The sequence below is a fragment of the Lontra canadensis genome, unplaced genomic scaffold (genome assembly GCF_010015895.1).
Source record: "Lontra canadensis isolate GAN:19392208 unplaced genomic scaffold, GSC_riverotter_1.0 scaffold72, whole genome shotgun sequence".
NCBI classification, from domain to species: Eukaryota; Metazoa; Chordata; class Mammalia; order Carnivora; family Mustelidae; genus Lontra; species Lontra canadensis.
The window spans coordinates 5,931,728-5,946,037 of record NW_022631066.1 but is presented as its reverse complement, the minus strand read 5'-3'; the positions used below and the strand labels follow the sequence as shown (position 1 = coordinate 5,946,037).

Below are 14,310 nucleotides of genomic sequence, written 5' to 3'. Positions count from 1 at the left end.
GTTACTTCAATAAAAAATACATTTCTTCTTCCTCTAAAAATTAAAACATAACCAAGGAGACTAAAGACATTATATAGAAAACTAAACATTGTTGCTGAAAAAAATTAAAGAAGACACAAGTAAATGAAAAGACATCTCATGTTCATGGATTGGAAGAATCAATATTGTTTAGATGTCGATCTTACCAAAAGTGATGAACAGAGTCAATGTAATTCCTATCAAAATCTCAAGAATATTTTGTGCAGAAGTAGTACAATCCATTCTAGAATACATATGGGACCCCAAATAACCAAACCAATTTCAAAAAAGAACCAACCTCAAATAACCAAATAACCAAGGGACCCCAAATAACCAAAACAATTTCAAAAAAGAACCAACCTATAGCCCTTACAGTTCCTGACTCAAAACTTATTACAAAGCTAAGGTAATTAAAAGAGTTCGGTATTGGCATAAAGACGGACACATAAGCCAATGGAATGGAATACAGAGCCCAGAAATAAGCTTTCATATGTAGACAAATGATTTTTGACAAGGAAATTTATTTCCTTGACCATTCATTGGATAAAGAACAGCCTGTTCAACAAATAGTGTTGTAAACACTGTGTATCTACATGCAGAAAAGATTAAAGTTGGATCCCTACCTTACACCACATACAAAATTAAGTCAGAATGGTTTGCAAATCTAAATGTAAGAGCTGAAACTATAAAACTCTTAGAAGAAAATAGAAGTAAAATCTTAAGTAAAGTAAAATACTGGATTTTACTGGATGAAATACTGGATTAAATAAAATACTGGATTTAGCAATGGTTTCTTGGAGGACACTGAAACCAGAGGTACCAAAAAACAAAACAAAACAAAAACCCTGGATAAATTAGAGTTCATCAAAATGAAAACTTTTGCACATCAAAGGACACTATCAGAATGAAAAGACAATCTACTGAATAAGAGAAACTACTTGCACATCCCATATCTGATATGAGGTTAGATTGATACACAGAACATATATAGAACTCTCACAATTCAACACAAAATCAAACAAAACTTGATTTAAAAATGGACAAAGGACCTGAATAGACATTTCTCTAAAGATGATACACAAATATGAGCAAGCACATGAAAAGATGTTCAACATCTCTGATCATTAGGGATAGGCAAATCAAAACCAAAATGAGATACCACCTCATACTCATTAGGATGGCTTTTATAAGCAAACAAAACTCCAGAAAATAATAAGTGTTGGCAAAGATGTTGAAATACTGGAACACTTGTGCCTTGTGGTGGGAATGGAAAATCTTTTAGCTTTTCTGTGAAATAGCATGGCAGTTCATCAAATAATTAAAAATGGAATTATCACATGACACAACAATTCTACATCTGGAGCTACATCTAAAGAAATGACAACAGGAAGGCTAACAGATACTTGTATGCCAGTGTTCATAATAGCACTATTCCTAATACCAAATGGTGAGAGCAACCCAAATGTCCTTTCAGAAGATGAATGGGTAAACAAAATGTGGTATATACATGCAACAGAATATTATTTAGTCTCAAAACAGAAACAAATTCTGACATATGCTGCCACATGGATGAACCTTGAGGACATAATACTAAGTGAAATAAGCAAGTCACAAAAGGACAAACACTGTGATTCCACTTACAGGAGGTATATCGAGTAGTCAAATCCATAGGGACAGAAAAGAATGGGGGGTTAGGGGGAGGAGAGAATGGGAAGTTGGAATTTAATGGAGTATCAGTTGGAAAAAAAAAACAAAAAGTTCTGGGGTTAGATGGAGGTAATGGTTGCATGACAACGTGACTGTATTTAATACCAGAGAACAGTACGCTTAAAAATGGTTAAAAGATAGATTTTATGTTGTGTAATATTTTGTCACAATTTTTCAGAAAGAGCAGGACTCATCCTTAAGACTACAACTGGGCTTCTTGGAACTTTTAAGAGGAAGAGAGAAATGCATTATTAGTATAGGCCCAGGCAAAATTGTAATATAAATGGTTTGCTTTTCATATCTTCTGCCTTGCCCTTTTTAGACTTTCCTAATTCTTATATTTTCTCTGTCTTCTAAGAAGTAGAAGTACTTCTTAATGTGATCCATACCATACCATACTTAATTCTGAGTTTTTTTCACCATTACCAATTTTTTTCACCATTACCAGTACTTAAAAGTTTATTTAAAAGTTTATTCTATTCCTACTCATTTTCTCAGAAGTATGCCCTAAGTTAACCATCACCTGGGGATATAATTTGATGCTTTTCTTCCCATGAAGGTGTTAATGATTGACTCTAAGAAGAACTCTTCAGTGAATTTTCAATGAGAGTCTAGCACTGTGGAAGACATTTTGGGGGGTAACTGGGCCTTCTGAGAAACCTCAGATCACAACATGGAGACACCCTCCCTCTTTGAGTACAGTACGTCCCACCTTTGGGATCACAAAATTGGAAAAATTAGTTCCACACATCAAAAAGCCCACGAACATGGATTCTACTGATAAATTTCTGCACACAGCTCCTCATTGTTCCCTATCTAGTCGAACTGTGGCCTTACTCAATACAATTTAGTGATGGCTGTGGTAGCAGAACTCTTAGCGCAGACAGATTTTAGCAAAACAAATAGTTTCAGATTTGGATGTAGACGTGTGGCATATGGAATTAAGAGGCAAGTCAGCGACAGTGCAAGAAACATGGTTCAAAGGGTTTTAAAATATAGCACTCTCTAGGGGGAAAATAAATGGAAAATTTTCAGATGTGATTTTTGAATAATCCAGCCATTATTAGAAGTTTGTGGTTTTTACAAGAAATACTTGAAAATGTATGTTCATTAGATTCATTTTATAACAAAAAGAATCCCTGTTGAGATTATTCAGAAGCAAAAAATGTTCTATTTAGCTATTTTTCTAGCTTTAACACTTCCAGAAATCATTATGATTATCTTTCTGTATTAAAAAGAACAAAACATTGTGAACAGAAGTCAACTAAGTAATTGTAATGCAAAGTGATTTCTTGGTATTTAAAAAATGTTTCACACTTATGTGAGAATATACGTATATTTCATACACATAATTGCTGAAATACGGTGATGAAAATAGTTTAGAATATTTTAGAATCACAAATAGATTGTTGTAAAAATTGCTAGGAACTACAGGAAACTTGAAAATCTATTTATGCAGATACATGCATAACTAATTGAATGACATGCACACATCTATACAAATAATTATATAATTTAGTTCCTTTTTTTTTTTTTTTTGTTCAGCCAGATTCTCTGGATCACAAGAGGTCCATGAAGTAATACTTGGGATATTCCAGTTATTTTAAATATTTCAAAGACGTTATGGTAATTGTAAATTTAGCCATGGTATGATTCCCAGACTAATCAAACTTTTTAGCTTTTGAATAGAATGACATCAGTTCAATCTGGAAATACTGGTTGCCTTGGGCTGACTAGCGATTCTGATAGACTTCTGACTCTAAGTTTTTGATCAAAATAGGAGAGTGCACTAATAATTGGGCCTCAGAACATAGCTTTGAGTTCATGACCTGAAGTCAGAAAGAGACCTGGGTTCTAATATTAGCCTCAGCCCTCACTAGCTGTTCTATCTCAGACAAATTACTTCATGTCTGTAACACAGAGTTTAAGCTTCCTCACTTTAAAAAAACATTTTTTAAAAATTTATTTATTTATTAGAGAGAGAGAGCATGAGGCAGTGGGGCAGAGGGAGAAAAAGGCTCCCCGTTGAGCAAGGATCCCAACATGGGGCTCGAGCCTAGGACCCCAGGATCATGACCTCAGCCTAAGGCAGACAGTTAACTGACTGAGTCACCCAGGCCCCCAGCTTCTTCACTTTTAAAACGGAAAACAATGCCTGCTCCATACGGTTGTTGTAAGGAATCAATAAACAACCACAAGTAGAACGCCTAGCACAGAGCAAAGTACCTTGATAAATTGTAGCTATTAAGATTCTTGTTATTACAGAACAGAACTGGTCTATGAAATCTTTCAAAATAGGGGATCTAGGAGAAAACTAAATGAAATAGACCATTGGTAATAAAGCGAGTTTACTTAATATTGTTTAAAAGTGATATTTCTAAATCAGCTTTCAGTACGCAGATGTATGGTCTCAAGAGCACGCATCTGATATATTATTGTTAAATAATATTTTGTCTAAAATATGCTTAAGTAAAAATTATGATTTCCCGCATGGGTTGCCAAACGCTGCCTAACTATTCCCCGGCATATTTACTCCTGCAGTGGCTAATGCAACCAGTCAGGGCAAGAACAAACTCGTCGAAGGCAAACCTCCACAGTTGTTAAGAACTATAACCCAGCACGGGCTATTTGTGGTCCCGATAACCTGTTTTTTAGAGAGTGACATTCGCAGATGTTGGGTAATGAAATGAAGCCCGACCTCGTGGTTATTGTGAACAGATAAATGTCCAAATCCTTCAGCTTCTGCCAAGCTGCTCAGATCACTTAAAGCTGGGGAAAAGAGAAAAAGAGCCAGAAATTGCCATTGTGATAAAAGCACCAAGAATTCCAAGAACACTGATATTTAACAGGAAGGTGTCCTGTTTAATAGCAGCGATGCATCACAGCCATGGATGGCTGGTCTCTAGTCAGAGGGTCCTCGGTGGTGTGCTCTGTCCACACGGGACATTCTGATATGCCTGGAAGCCTGGAATATCGAGGTGGAGCTGAAGATATAACCTGAATAATAATTCCTCATATTTGATGGTTCTAAGAGTTCTATTTTACATAAATTATATCATTAGATTCTCATAGCAACCGTTTGAGGGGGAGGGGGCCGGATGTCATTATTCCAATCTTACAAGGGAAGAAAAGGGCTTGCTATGGTTACGTGGTATAGCAGGCACTCAGATAACAGGAGACAAAACTAGGATTAGGTCCTCCGTCTCCTGACCTCACGTGGCCTTCTTTCTGTTTGACCACACTGTGTTTTGTTTTTTTTTTTTTAAGATTTTATTTATTTATTTGAAGAGAGAGATCACAAGTAGGCAGAGAGGCACGCAGAGAGAGAGGGGGAAGCGGGCTCCCCACTTAGCAGAGAGCCCAACGCAGGGCTCGATCCCATGACCGGAGCCGAAGGCAGAGGTTTAACCCACTGAGCATCCCAGGGCCCCCCCGGCCATACTGGTTTTTGTGTGTGGCAGTTTATTAGAATGTCATCTGCAAAAAAGCTTTGCATTAATATAGTAGACGTAACATGTGAAAAATAGTCCTTATGTTATTATGTTAATCTATATTTGCCATTTGCTTCTAAGCTTTTTTATTTTCCCCCTCCTACTCTTGTCTGATTTCTTAAGAAGCCAAATGGGGTTTTGAAAGATACTTTCTTTTTTCTCTCATTAGGCTCCAATTATGAAAGATGTGATTTCGAGAATGGGCTCTGTAGTATGACACGAGATCAGAGTCTGCAACTTGGTTGGACAAGGAGAAATGGAATGACTGGTGTCTCACCTCCATTTTATGATCACAGCGGCAATACGTCTGGTAAACACTTTGAATTTCTTTCTCTCTTTTTCTTTCTTGTCAAGTGGTTGATTATGGCAGTAGAATATTGGCTGATATTTGGAAATCAATTATTATAATGCCTAATTTTATTCCTTCTTTAACCATTTTCAGGATGTTTATGATATAAAATATCACACTGCAGTCTCATAGTTGCATTCCTGGGATCCTGACAGTCTATCTATAGAATGATTGGGATTTTCTAGCTGTTTTGACTCCTTATGGAAAATGGAAAATTTATTATTTTTTTAAAGATTTATTTATTTATTTATTTGACAGAGATCACAAGTAGGCAGAGAGGCACGCAGAGAGAGGGGGAAGCAGGCTCCCCACTTAGTAGAGAGCCCGACACGGGACTCGATCCCAGGACCCTGGGATCATGACCTGAGCCACAGGCAGAGGCTTTAACCCACTGAGCCACCCAGGCACCCCGGAAAATGGAAAATTTAACATGATAATGCTACATAGGTTAGTTCATCAAATTACTTTGCTTTTGGCTATACTGATTTCAGTATAAAACAACACTTGTTTTCTTAGGCTATCTAGGAAGCTCTAATGGACCTCTCATTAGCCTTTGAGGTGGCTCTGAAGCCAATCATTTATTGATTTCTTTACTTGATAACCAATGAACTTCATTCATTCACCATTTTGTACCCGGTGATTAAGATATTTTAGTGAGCAAAAATCAACTCTTTACCTTCCCTTGTCTGATGGGCTTACACATGACATGAAAAGAGGTAGTATATTGTGCGGCATAACTAATTGAAGGCTGGAGTTTTTTTTATAAAAGTGATGTTTCTCCCAAATAAAAACAACCTAATTTAAAATACGAGTATTTTCCCTAGAGATCATTGAAAGCAAACCGATGTTCAGGTATCAGGTGTTAATTGTTTAGAAATGTTTGCATAAATACTACATATGTAAATTAGAATCCTAGCTCCATCATTTCCTAGCTGTATGGTCTTGAGCAATTTACTTTTTTTTTTTTTTTAAGATTTGATTTATTTGACAGAGAGAGATCACAAGTAGGCAGAGAGAGAGAGAGAGAGAGAGAGAGAGGAGGAAGCAGGCTCCCTGCTGAGGGGAGCGGGATGCTGCTGGATCCCAGGACCGCAGTGATCATGACCTGAGCCAAAGGTTAGAGGCTTTAACCCACTGAGCCACCCAGGCACCCTGCAATTTATTTTTAAGCCACGATCTTCTCAACTCCGAGAGGGGGAATGATGATACTTAATTCATAGGTAGTTGATGTAAGAGCTAAATGAGATATTGTGGGTATAACTTGCCATAAAACATCTGACATTCAAGGAAAGTTGATATTTAGTACATTTCTGGATAATTTTGGTGTTCCTGACTCTAACTTCTAGGTAAGGGAACTGCAGTTTGTTATTTTGCTTGGCTTTGATGGCAAAAATATTTCTTAAAATGACTTTTTGACCATTGTTAGGAATAAGCCAACCTTATCACAAACAAGGGATCAGCTTTTCAAGCAGGACCAATGACTTGCTGCAACACAGAAAATTTTTATGTGTGCAGTTACGCTACATGGTGATGATATTGAATCTGGTTCCCACCTTTTAGTTATTACAGTACCTTGCAAATTGTTTGATTCTATATATATCTCTCCTTTAGAACCTCCCCACTGCTTCTTTCTTTTACTCAAAAACTTTCACAGCATCCATTTATTTATCCTAGGCTTCGTCTTGGGCAGAATACCTGAAATTTTCTCCTTTTGTTGCATATGGCTCTTTTTCTATTCCTCTTGTATGTCCCATCATCTTCAATTTAGACAACCAGACTCTGTCACTGTGCTTCCTGCTTCCCACTCTCCTTCCCTTCTTCCTCTCCTCTCTCTTTCCATTCTTTCTTCCTACTCTTTTCTCATTTTGTCATGCTGATTTTTTTTTGATAGCTGGTCAATAAATAAATTGGGAGCAATTACATCAAAATTGAGATGTTTTATAGGCGGATATCACTGTAGCCGCATCACTTGGTTTGTGTTCCCATCTCTGAAGTCAAACTAGATGGGTTTGAACCCTGGCACGTCAACCTGCTAGTTCCATGGTCTCAGTTTCCTCATCTGTAAAGTGGGAATAATAATAAGACCAGCTTCATAGGGAGAACAGGGCAAAATATTGTCTGGCATAATTATTGAAGGCTGGTGATTTTAATAATAGAGATGCATCTCTTATAACTATAATTAAATGTTTAAATATGAGTATTTCCCTAGATATAATTTTAAATAGGCAAATGTTTTACCTTTAGATATTAGCTGTGAAAATGTTTATATAAAAATCATCTTGTTGGAATCTTGTCTCCATTCAAAAATCCTTATTTCATGAGTATTAGTAAAATTTTTTATTAACTTACTCTTGAAATAATTTGCTAGTGCTCCAACATAATATTTTCCATCATGTAATCAATGCCTTGAGAAGTTTTCAGAGCTAAGTTTGAAAATCTATTAGAACATTAAAAACAGAGGCGCCTGGGTGGCTCAGTGGGTTAAAGCCTCTGCCTTCGGCTCAGGTCATGATCTCAGGGTCCTGGGATAGAGCCCCGCATCAGGCTTTCTGCTCAGCAGGGAGCCTGCTTCTTCCTCTTTCTTTGCCTGCCTCTGTGCCTACTTGTGATTTCTGTCTGTCAAATAAATAAATAAAAATCTTAAAAAAAAAAGAACATTAAAAACATCACTGTGTCAATATTTGAAGTCTACTAAAGCTTGGAGCAGAGTGATTAAAATATAATATTGATTTTTAAGAAGTATATAACATTACATTTAGATGAAATGATATCCCTACACTGCAAATACATCTTTGCAACAATGGTAAAACTTTATATTTTAAAAAAGAATGGAATATGAATTTTTCTTGTAACTCTTATCAGACTATCAAGTTTTAAATAATTCTAGAGCTCAGGTGATACTAAAGAAGATACGTGAGGCTTTTAGAATATATAATTTACTATAAATGTAAAATGTATAGATTATCAAAGATAAAAAATAATATATTTGAAAAGTTAATATTTCCATCTATATTTTCATCTTATTTTTCTTATTTGGTATTTAAAATCAGGTTTGAAAGGAGGTATTAGAACTCTTGTTATTTTTTTTTTTTAAAGATTTATTTATTTATTTATTTATTTGACAGAGAGAGAGAGATCACAAGTAGGCAGAGAGGCAGGCAGAGAGAGACGGAGAAGCAGGCTCCCCGCAGAGCAGAGAGCCTGATTCCGGGCTCAATCCCAAGACCCTGAGATCATGACCTCAGCCAAAAGCAGAGGCTTAATCCACTGAGCCACCCAGGTGCCCCAGAACTCTCGTTATTTTGACCAGTTATTAAATTAGATCTAAAATCCATGTATTATCATATGACAAACACAAATTATTAAACATCATCCAGTCTTTTAATTTTATTCTAGAAAGTGTGATAGTTTTAGTCTAGGACTGAAGGCCTTTCGCTGTTCTCTATGGCCACACCTGCAATGACCCATAGCTGGGGCATTTCTTTGGTTGTATGGGATTGCTGGGTAGCACATAATAGCTTTGAAAGTTTCATTTATAGTTTCTTTTTTTTTTTTCTTTTTAAAAAGATTTTACTTATTTATTTGAGAGACAGAGACTGCAGGGAGAGAGAGAGAGCATGAACCAGTGGTGAGGGAGGGAGGAACAAAGCCAGAGGGAGAAGCAGGCTCCCCACTGAGCAGGGAGCCCCATGGGGGCTTGATCGCAGGACCTTGGGATCATTACCTGAGCCGAAGGCAGACACTTAACTGACTGAGCACTGTGTTTCTAAATTCATATTGAATGGTCATATTAACTCTATATTGTCGAGTAAACATAAGCTAGATCTATATGCCCACTTATTTTTTAATTGTATAGTTCCACTCTGCTCCAGCTTATTATGGATTTTTCAAGCATATGAAAAGTTTCAAAGCATATTTACAGTGAATAGCCATATACCCACCACTTAGGTATTCAACTGAAGTTATTATATTTGTTTTATCAAATATCTATCCATCTACCGATCCCTTTCTCCATCTATCAATCCATCATATTTTCAATGCATTCCAAAGAAGTGACAGGAATCATTTTACCCCAAATATGTTAGCATGGTATCATCTAGACACAGGGCCTGTGGGTCATTTTCCTGTTTTTGTAAATAAAGTTTTTTTGCAACACAGCCCCACCTACTCATTCACAAAGTGCCTGTGTCTGCTTTCGTGCTACAGCCTTGCATTTGAGTGTTTGTGACAGACCGTATGGTCCACAGAGCCTAAACTATTTGGCCTTTTAAGAAAAAGTGTGTTTGCCCCTTTAGAATTCAATATTCATTACAATTATTATTTTTTTAAATTTTAAGGTAATGTCTGAGTTACATGAAAACACCAATCATAAGTGTACTATTTGATAAGTTCTGACAAATGCATTCACCTGTGCAACCTGAACGCTTAACAAAATCTAGAACATTATCTTCACTCCAGAGAGTTCACTCATACAACTTCCTAACCCATCCTTGCTCCCACCCTCCACTCCCAAGGCAATCACCATTTCAATTTCTTCCCCCTTGGGTTTGTCTTGCCTATTCTCAAACTTCATGTACATGAACACATACAGTATATAAGCCTGGTGCAAGACTTTATTCACTTACCATAATGCTGCAGACTCTTCCATGTTGTAGCGTGTATCATGAGTTCTTTCCTTTTTATTGCTGAGTAGCGTGCAATTGGCTGAGTTTACCCATCCATTCTATTGATGGACACCTGTGTTTTTTTTCCTGTCACGAAATTTCGTGAAGAAAACTGCTATAAACATTCCTATATAAATAAGTTTTTTTGCCTTGAGATACTGTGTCAATGAATGTCCAGTTTTATGAGAACTGCCAGAGCTTTTTCTAAGATGTTTATAATTTGTTTTAAGTGGAGGCTTAACTTGTTTAGACTCAAATGGAAAACTCTGTTTTGTTTGTTGTGGGCAGAAGTTCAGCTATCGATTCAGTTCTTTTAAACTTTACTAGACGTGCCCCTTGCCTACACATGCATGTTTTAATTTTAGCCTGAGATCTGGGTGGTTTATTTATGGAACATAAGCCACCTCTTCTTCTGGCTCTCTTCTTTCTAGAATTCTTCCCTTTACTTATGGTGGACCTGGCTCTGTCCTAGCTCCTTTTCTTTGATTCTTCTGGCCAAGGAGATAGCAGCTTTTCTATCAGAATTTTAGTCACACACACCAGCTACAACCACAGCCTAACCTCGGGCCAAAGCCTGTAGGAATCTAACGTGTTGTGATCCCTTTCTCCAAGTTTCTGTTTGCATGAAAATATGCCTCTTTGGTTTACCTTTAACTCCTCCTGAGGTCTTAACTTTTAGGTTTTTCTGTATGAGTATTATATTTATCACTGGGCGTACTCATACCAGCATGCCCTAAACTGCTCCATGCTGCACTTTGTGACGGGCACTAGGAACCGTAATGTATTTCTAGATACTTGGCAAGGTGCATGATTTAGACAGTGAGTTGTATTATTTTACTAATAAGAAACAGCAAAAGAGGGCACGTGGGTGTCTCAGTCATTAAGCACTGCCTTTGGCTCAGTTCATGATCCCAGGATCCTGGGATCGAGCCCTGCATTGGGCTCCCTGCTCAGTGGGAAATCTGCTTCTCCCTCTCCCACTCCCCCCTGCTTGTGTTCCCTCTTTCACTGTGTCTCTCTCTGTCAAATAAATAAATAAAATCTTAAAAAAATAGACAAACAGCAAAAGACAAAAGTGGGAAAAAAAGAATCTCATACTCACTTTCTAGATTTTGTTTTTGCAGCTTTATAGTCTTAATATCTATTTTGATATCAGTGAAAAATTAATGTTCATTTATTCTTCTATATTTTTATTATTTCACAAGTTTCTTCTTGAGCATTTACATTGCTTCATATATTATTATAGGATCTACAGATATTAGAGTGAAGAACAAAGTTCTTGTACCCAGGGAATTCACCATCTAGTGATGGAGTCATAAACCTTATACCTTTTCTATTCTATGAATCTGCATATTTTTTCCTTCAAGGACCAGAGAGTAAATAATTTTAGCTTTTTAGATCACATAGTTTATGTCCCTGCTACTCAACCCTGCCATTATGCTGTAGAAGTAGCCATAGACAATACATGAAGATAGAGCATGGCTGTGTTACAATAAAACTTTATTAATGGACTCTAGAATTTATAATTCATATAACTTTCACATGTCAACAAATATTATTCTTTTGAATTTTTCAGCCATTTACACATGTAAAAACCCTTAGTTCTCAGGCCATACAAAATCAGGTGGCAGGTGGGATTTGTCTATGAGCCATGGTTTGCGGTCTCAGGTCTGTTCAATAAACATTAATTGGGCATTTTTGCTTCTGACAATATGCACTGTTGGGGATACATGAGTAAAGGATCAAATTCCTCTTCCAAGAGCTAACAGATAAGTTATCTTGATTTTAGTGGTTAGTGGTCACTTTTGTAGCAAACATAGGTCAGTATACCTGATGTATGCACTGATTCCGTGTAAAAATCAGCTTTATCGTGCTGTTTCTTCAACATCCATCTGAATTTTCTTTTTTTTTTTAAGATTTTTTTAAATTTATTTATTTGACAGACAGATCACAAATAGGCAGCGAGGCAGGCAGAGAGAGAGGAGGAAGCAGGCTCCCTGCTGAGCAGAGAGCCAGATGGAGGGCTCGATCCCAGGACCCTGGGATCATGACCTGAGCTGAAGGCAGAGGCTTTAATCTACTGAGCCACCCAGGTGCCCCTCCATCTGAATTTTCAATGAAGGAGAAGACTTTATCATAGTAGGTCAGCTTGGGTCTTACAATAAAAATACAGGTAGGCAAGGTTTGTATTTGTGAAATGAAATTCAGTATATTGTCCCATTTGTGCCATTTTCAATACTTTAATGAAAAAAATTAAATGTGAAAATTTTCTTTTATATATTTACATGCATGTGTTTATATATGGTGGTGACAATTGTGAATTTCAGTTCAAAAGCTTTTATTAACCCCAATGTGTGTAAGGCATCACAATGTGTGCTATGAATATTATAAAGACTGTTACAATACATGCTGCATATGATATGATAGGATCTCTTTGAAAAGCACGCTTGACAATGACACAATGAATTATAATAAAGGGAAATTTTTTAAAGTGCTATGACATTAGTCGGAGCATGCTGCTCTGTGGATATAGGCAAATTCTGACACCAGAAGAAGCCCACTCCAGATGGAAACTGATGTCATCACTTTGAGACAAGACTTGAGAATGGACTTGAAAGATGAGTGGTATTTCAATGGGCAGGGAAGCGAGAGACATGATATTTGAGACTGAGAGAACCACATAAGTACGCTGTATAGATACTTGGTGTGCTCAGACAGTAAAATACCAGTCTGCTCTGAGGATGTTGTCTTTGGAAATGAAGATTAGGCCAAATGTGTCTTTGGGAATGTCAAGATTTATGTCAGCCAAATGTTACTGATTTTATTCAACAGTACCATTGCCTTCTCTCTTTTCCCTCCTCCTCCTGCAGAAAACACATGTGACAAATTCTCATGTGAAAATGTTCAACATATGAGCCACAGAAGGGAACATGCATACCTGACAAATGACATCTACAAAAAACCCTCACCTAACATCATGCCTGATGGTAAAAGATTGAAAATGCCCCTCATAGGAATAAGACAAGGATATCTGATATTACTACTTCTATTCAAAATTGCACTGGATTTTCTGGCCAGACAGTTAGATAAGGAAAAGAAATGAAAAGCATCCAGAATGGAAACAGAAAGTAAAACTATCTCTACTTGCAAATGACATGATCTTATATAGAGAGGCTCCTAAGGAGACTTCTACCTCTGTCCAACCAGGCAGCAGAAATGAGAGATGTTGACAGATGTATCACAGTGGCTTAAATGTTACACAAAGAATTTCAAAGGCATGCATATTTGATACTTAATGATTCATTCTATCTCAAGCAGTATTTTGCAGAGAGCTTTATTTCTTCTACAAATTCTTTGATTGTCAAGCTAATAATATCAAGATCCGTTATGTGTGCCCGCATGTTGTGTGCATTTTAAATTCATGAGCTACATGAAGTTTTCATAATTCCTGAACAAAACTGATGCCTATTTCTTATTAGATAATACAATATCTGTTTATTTTCCCATTTCTTTTATTTCAAATTCAGAGTAATACATCAGTCAGGGAATCATAGTTGACAACTTAGATGATTATATGACTTAACTGATATGACATCAATGAAAATTTTCCATATAACAAAAGTAATCAAGCTGTCAAATATTTTAAAGTAAATATTATTATTCCACAGATTTGAGCTTAATAATAATACATTCTGTAATTTCTCTGTAGAAATACAGAATTTATTATTCCATGGGTTTGAGCTAAATAATAATACATTCTGTAATTTCTCTGTAGAAACACAGAAATTTTTCATAGGTCATTTGTTTTTCTTTTGGCATGAATTTTATTCTTTATAGGCATATGGCTTATTTCTTTGTGAAATCTATATGGTATATATTCTTCAAATTAATTCAGCCACAAGTTAAAAAAACCTATTCCCCCCCAGAAATACATAAAATCAAATAATAGTGTATTAAAATAAATATGATACAAATTTCAAGGAACATATTTTTGTTTAAAAGAATATATCTTTGCAACCACAGCCAAATAACCAGTAGACTGAGATTCTGCCAAGTATAAGCAGGCAGGGAATTTTACCAA

The 14,310-nt window shown here is 36.4% G+C and overlaps 1 protein-coding gene across 1 annotated transcript in view; it reads left to right on the top strand.

The window, feature by feature from the left end:
* The window catches only part of MALRD1 (MAM and LDL receptor class A domain containing 1), a 736,704-nt gene that overhangs the window by 11,997 nt on the left and 710,397 nt on the right, over positions 1-14,310 (top strand). Inside the window, exon 2 of the mRNA XM_032880867.1 lies at positions 5,386-5,526. Within this exon, the coding sequence (XP_032736758.1) occupies positions 5,386-5,526 (141 nt within the window). The remainder of the gene's footprint in view (positions 1-5,385; positions 5,527-14,310) is intronic.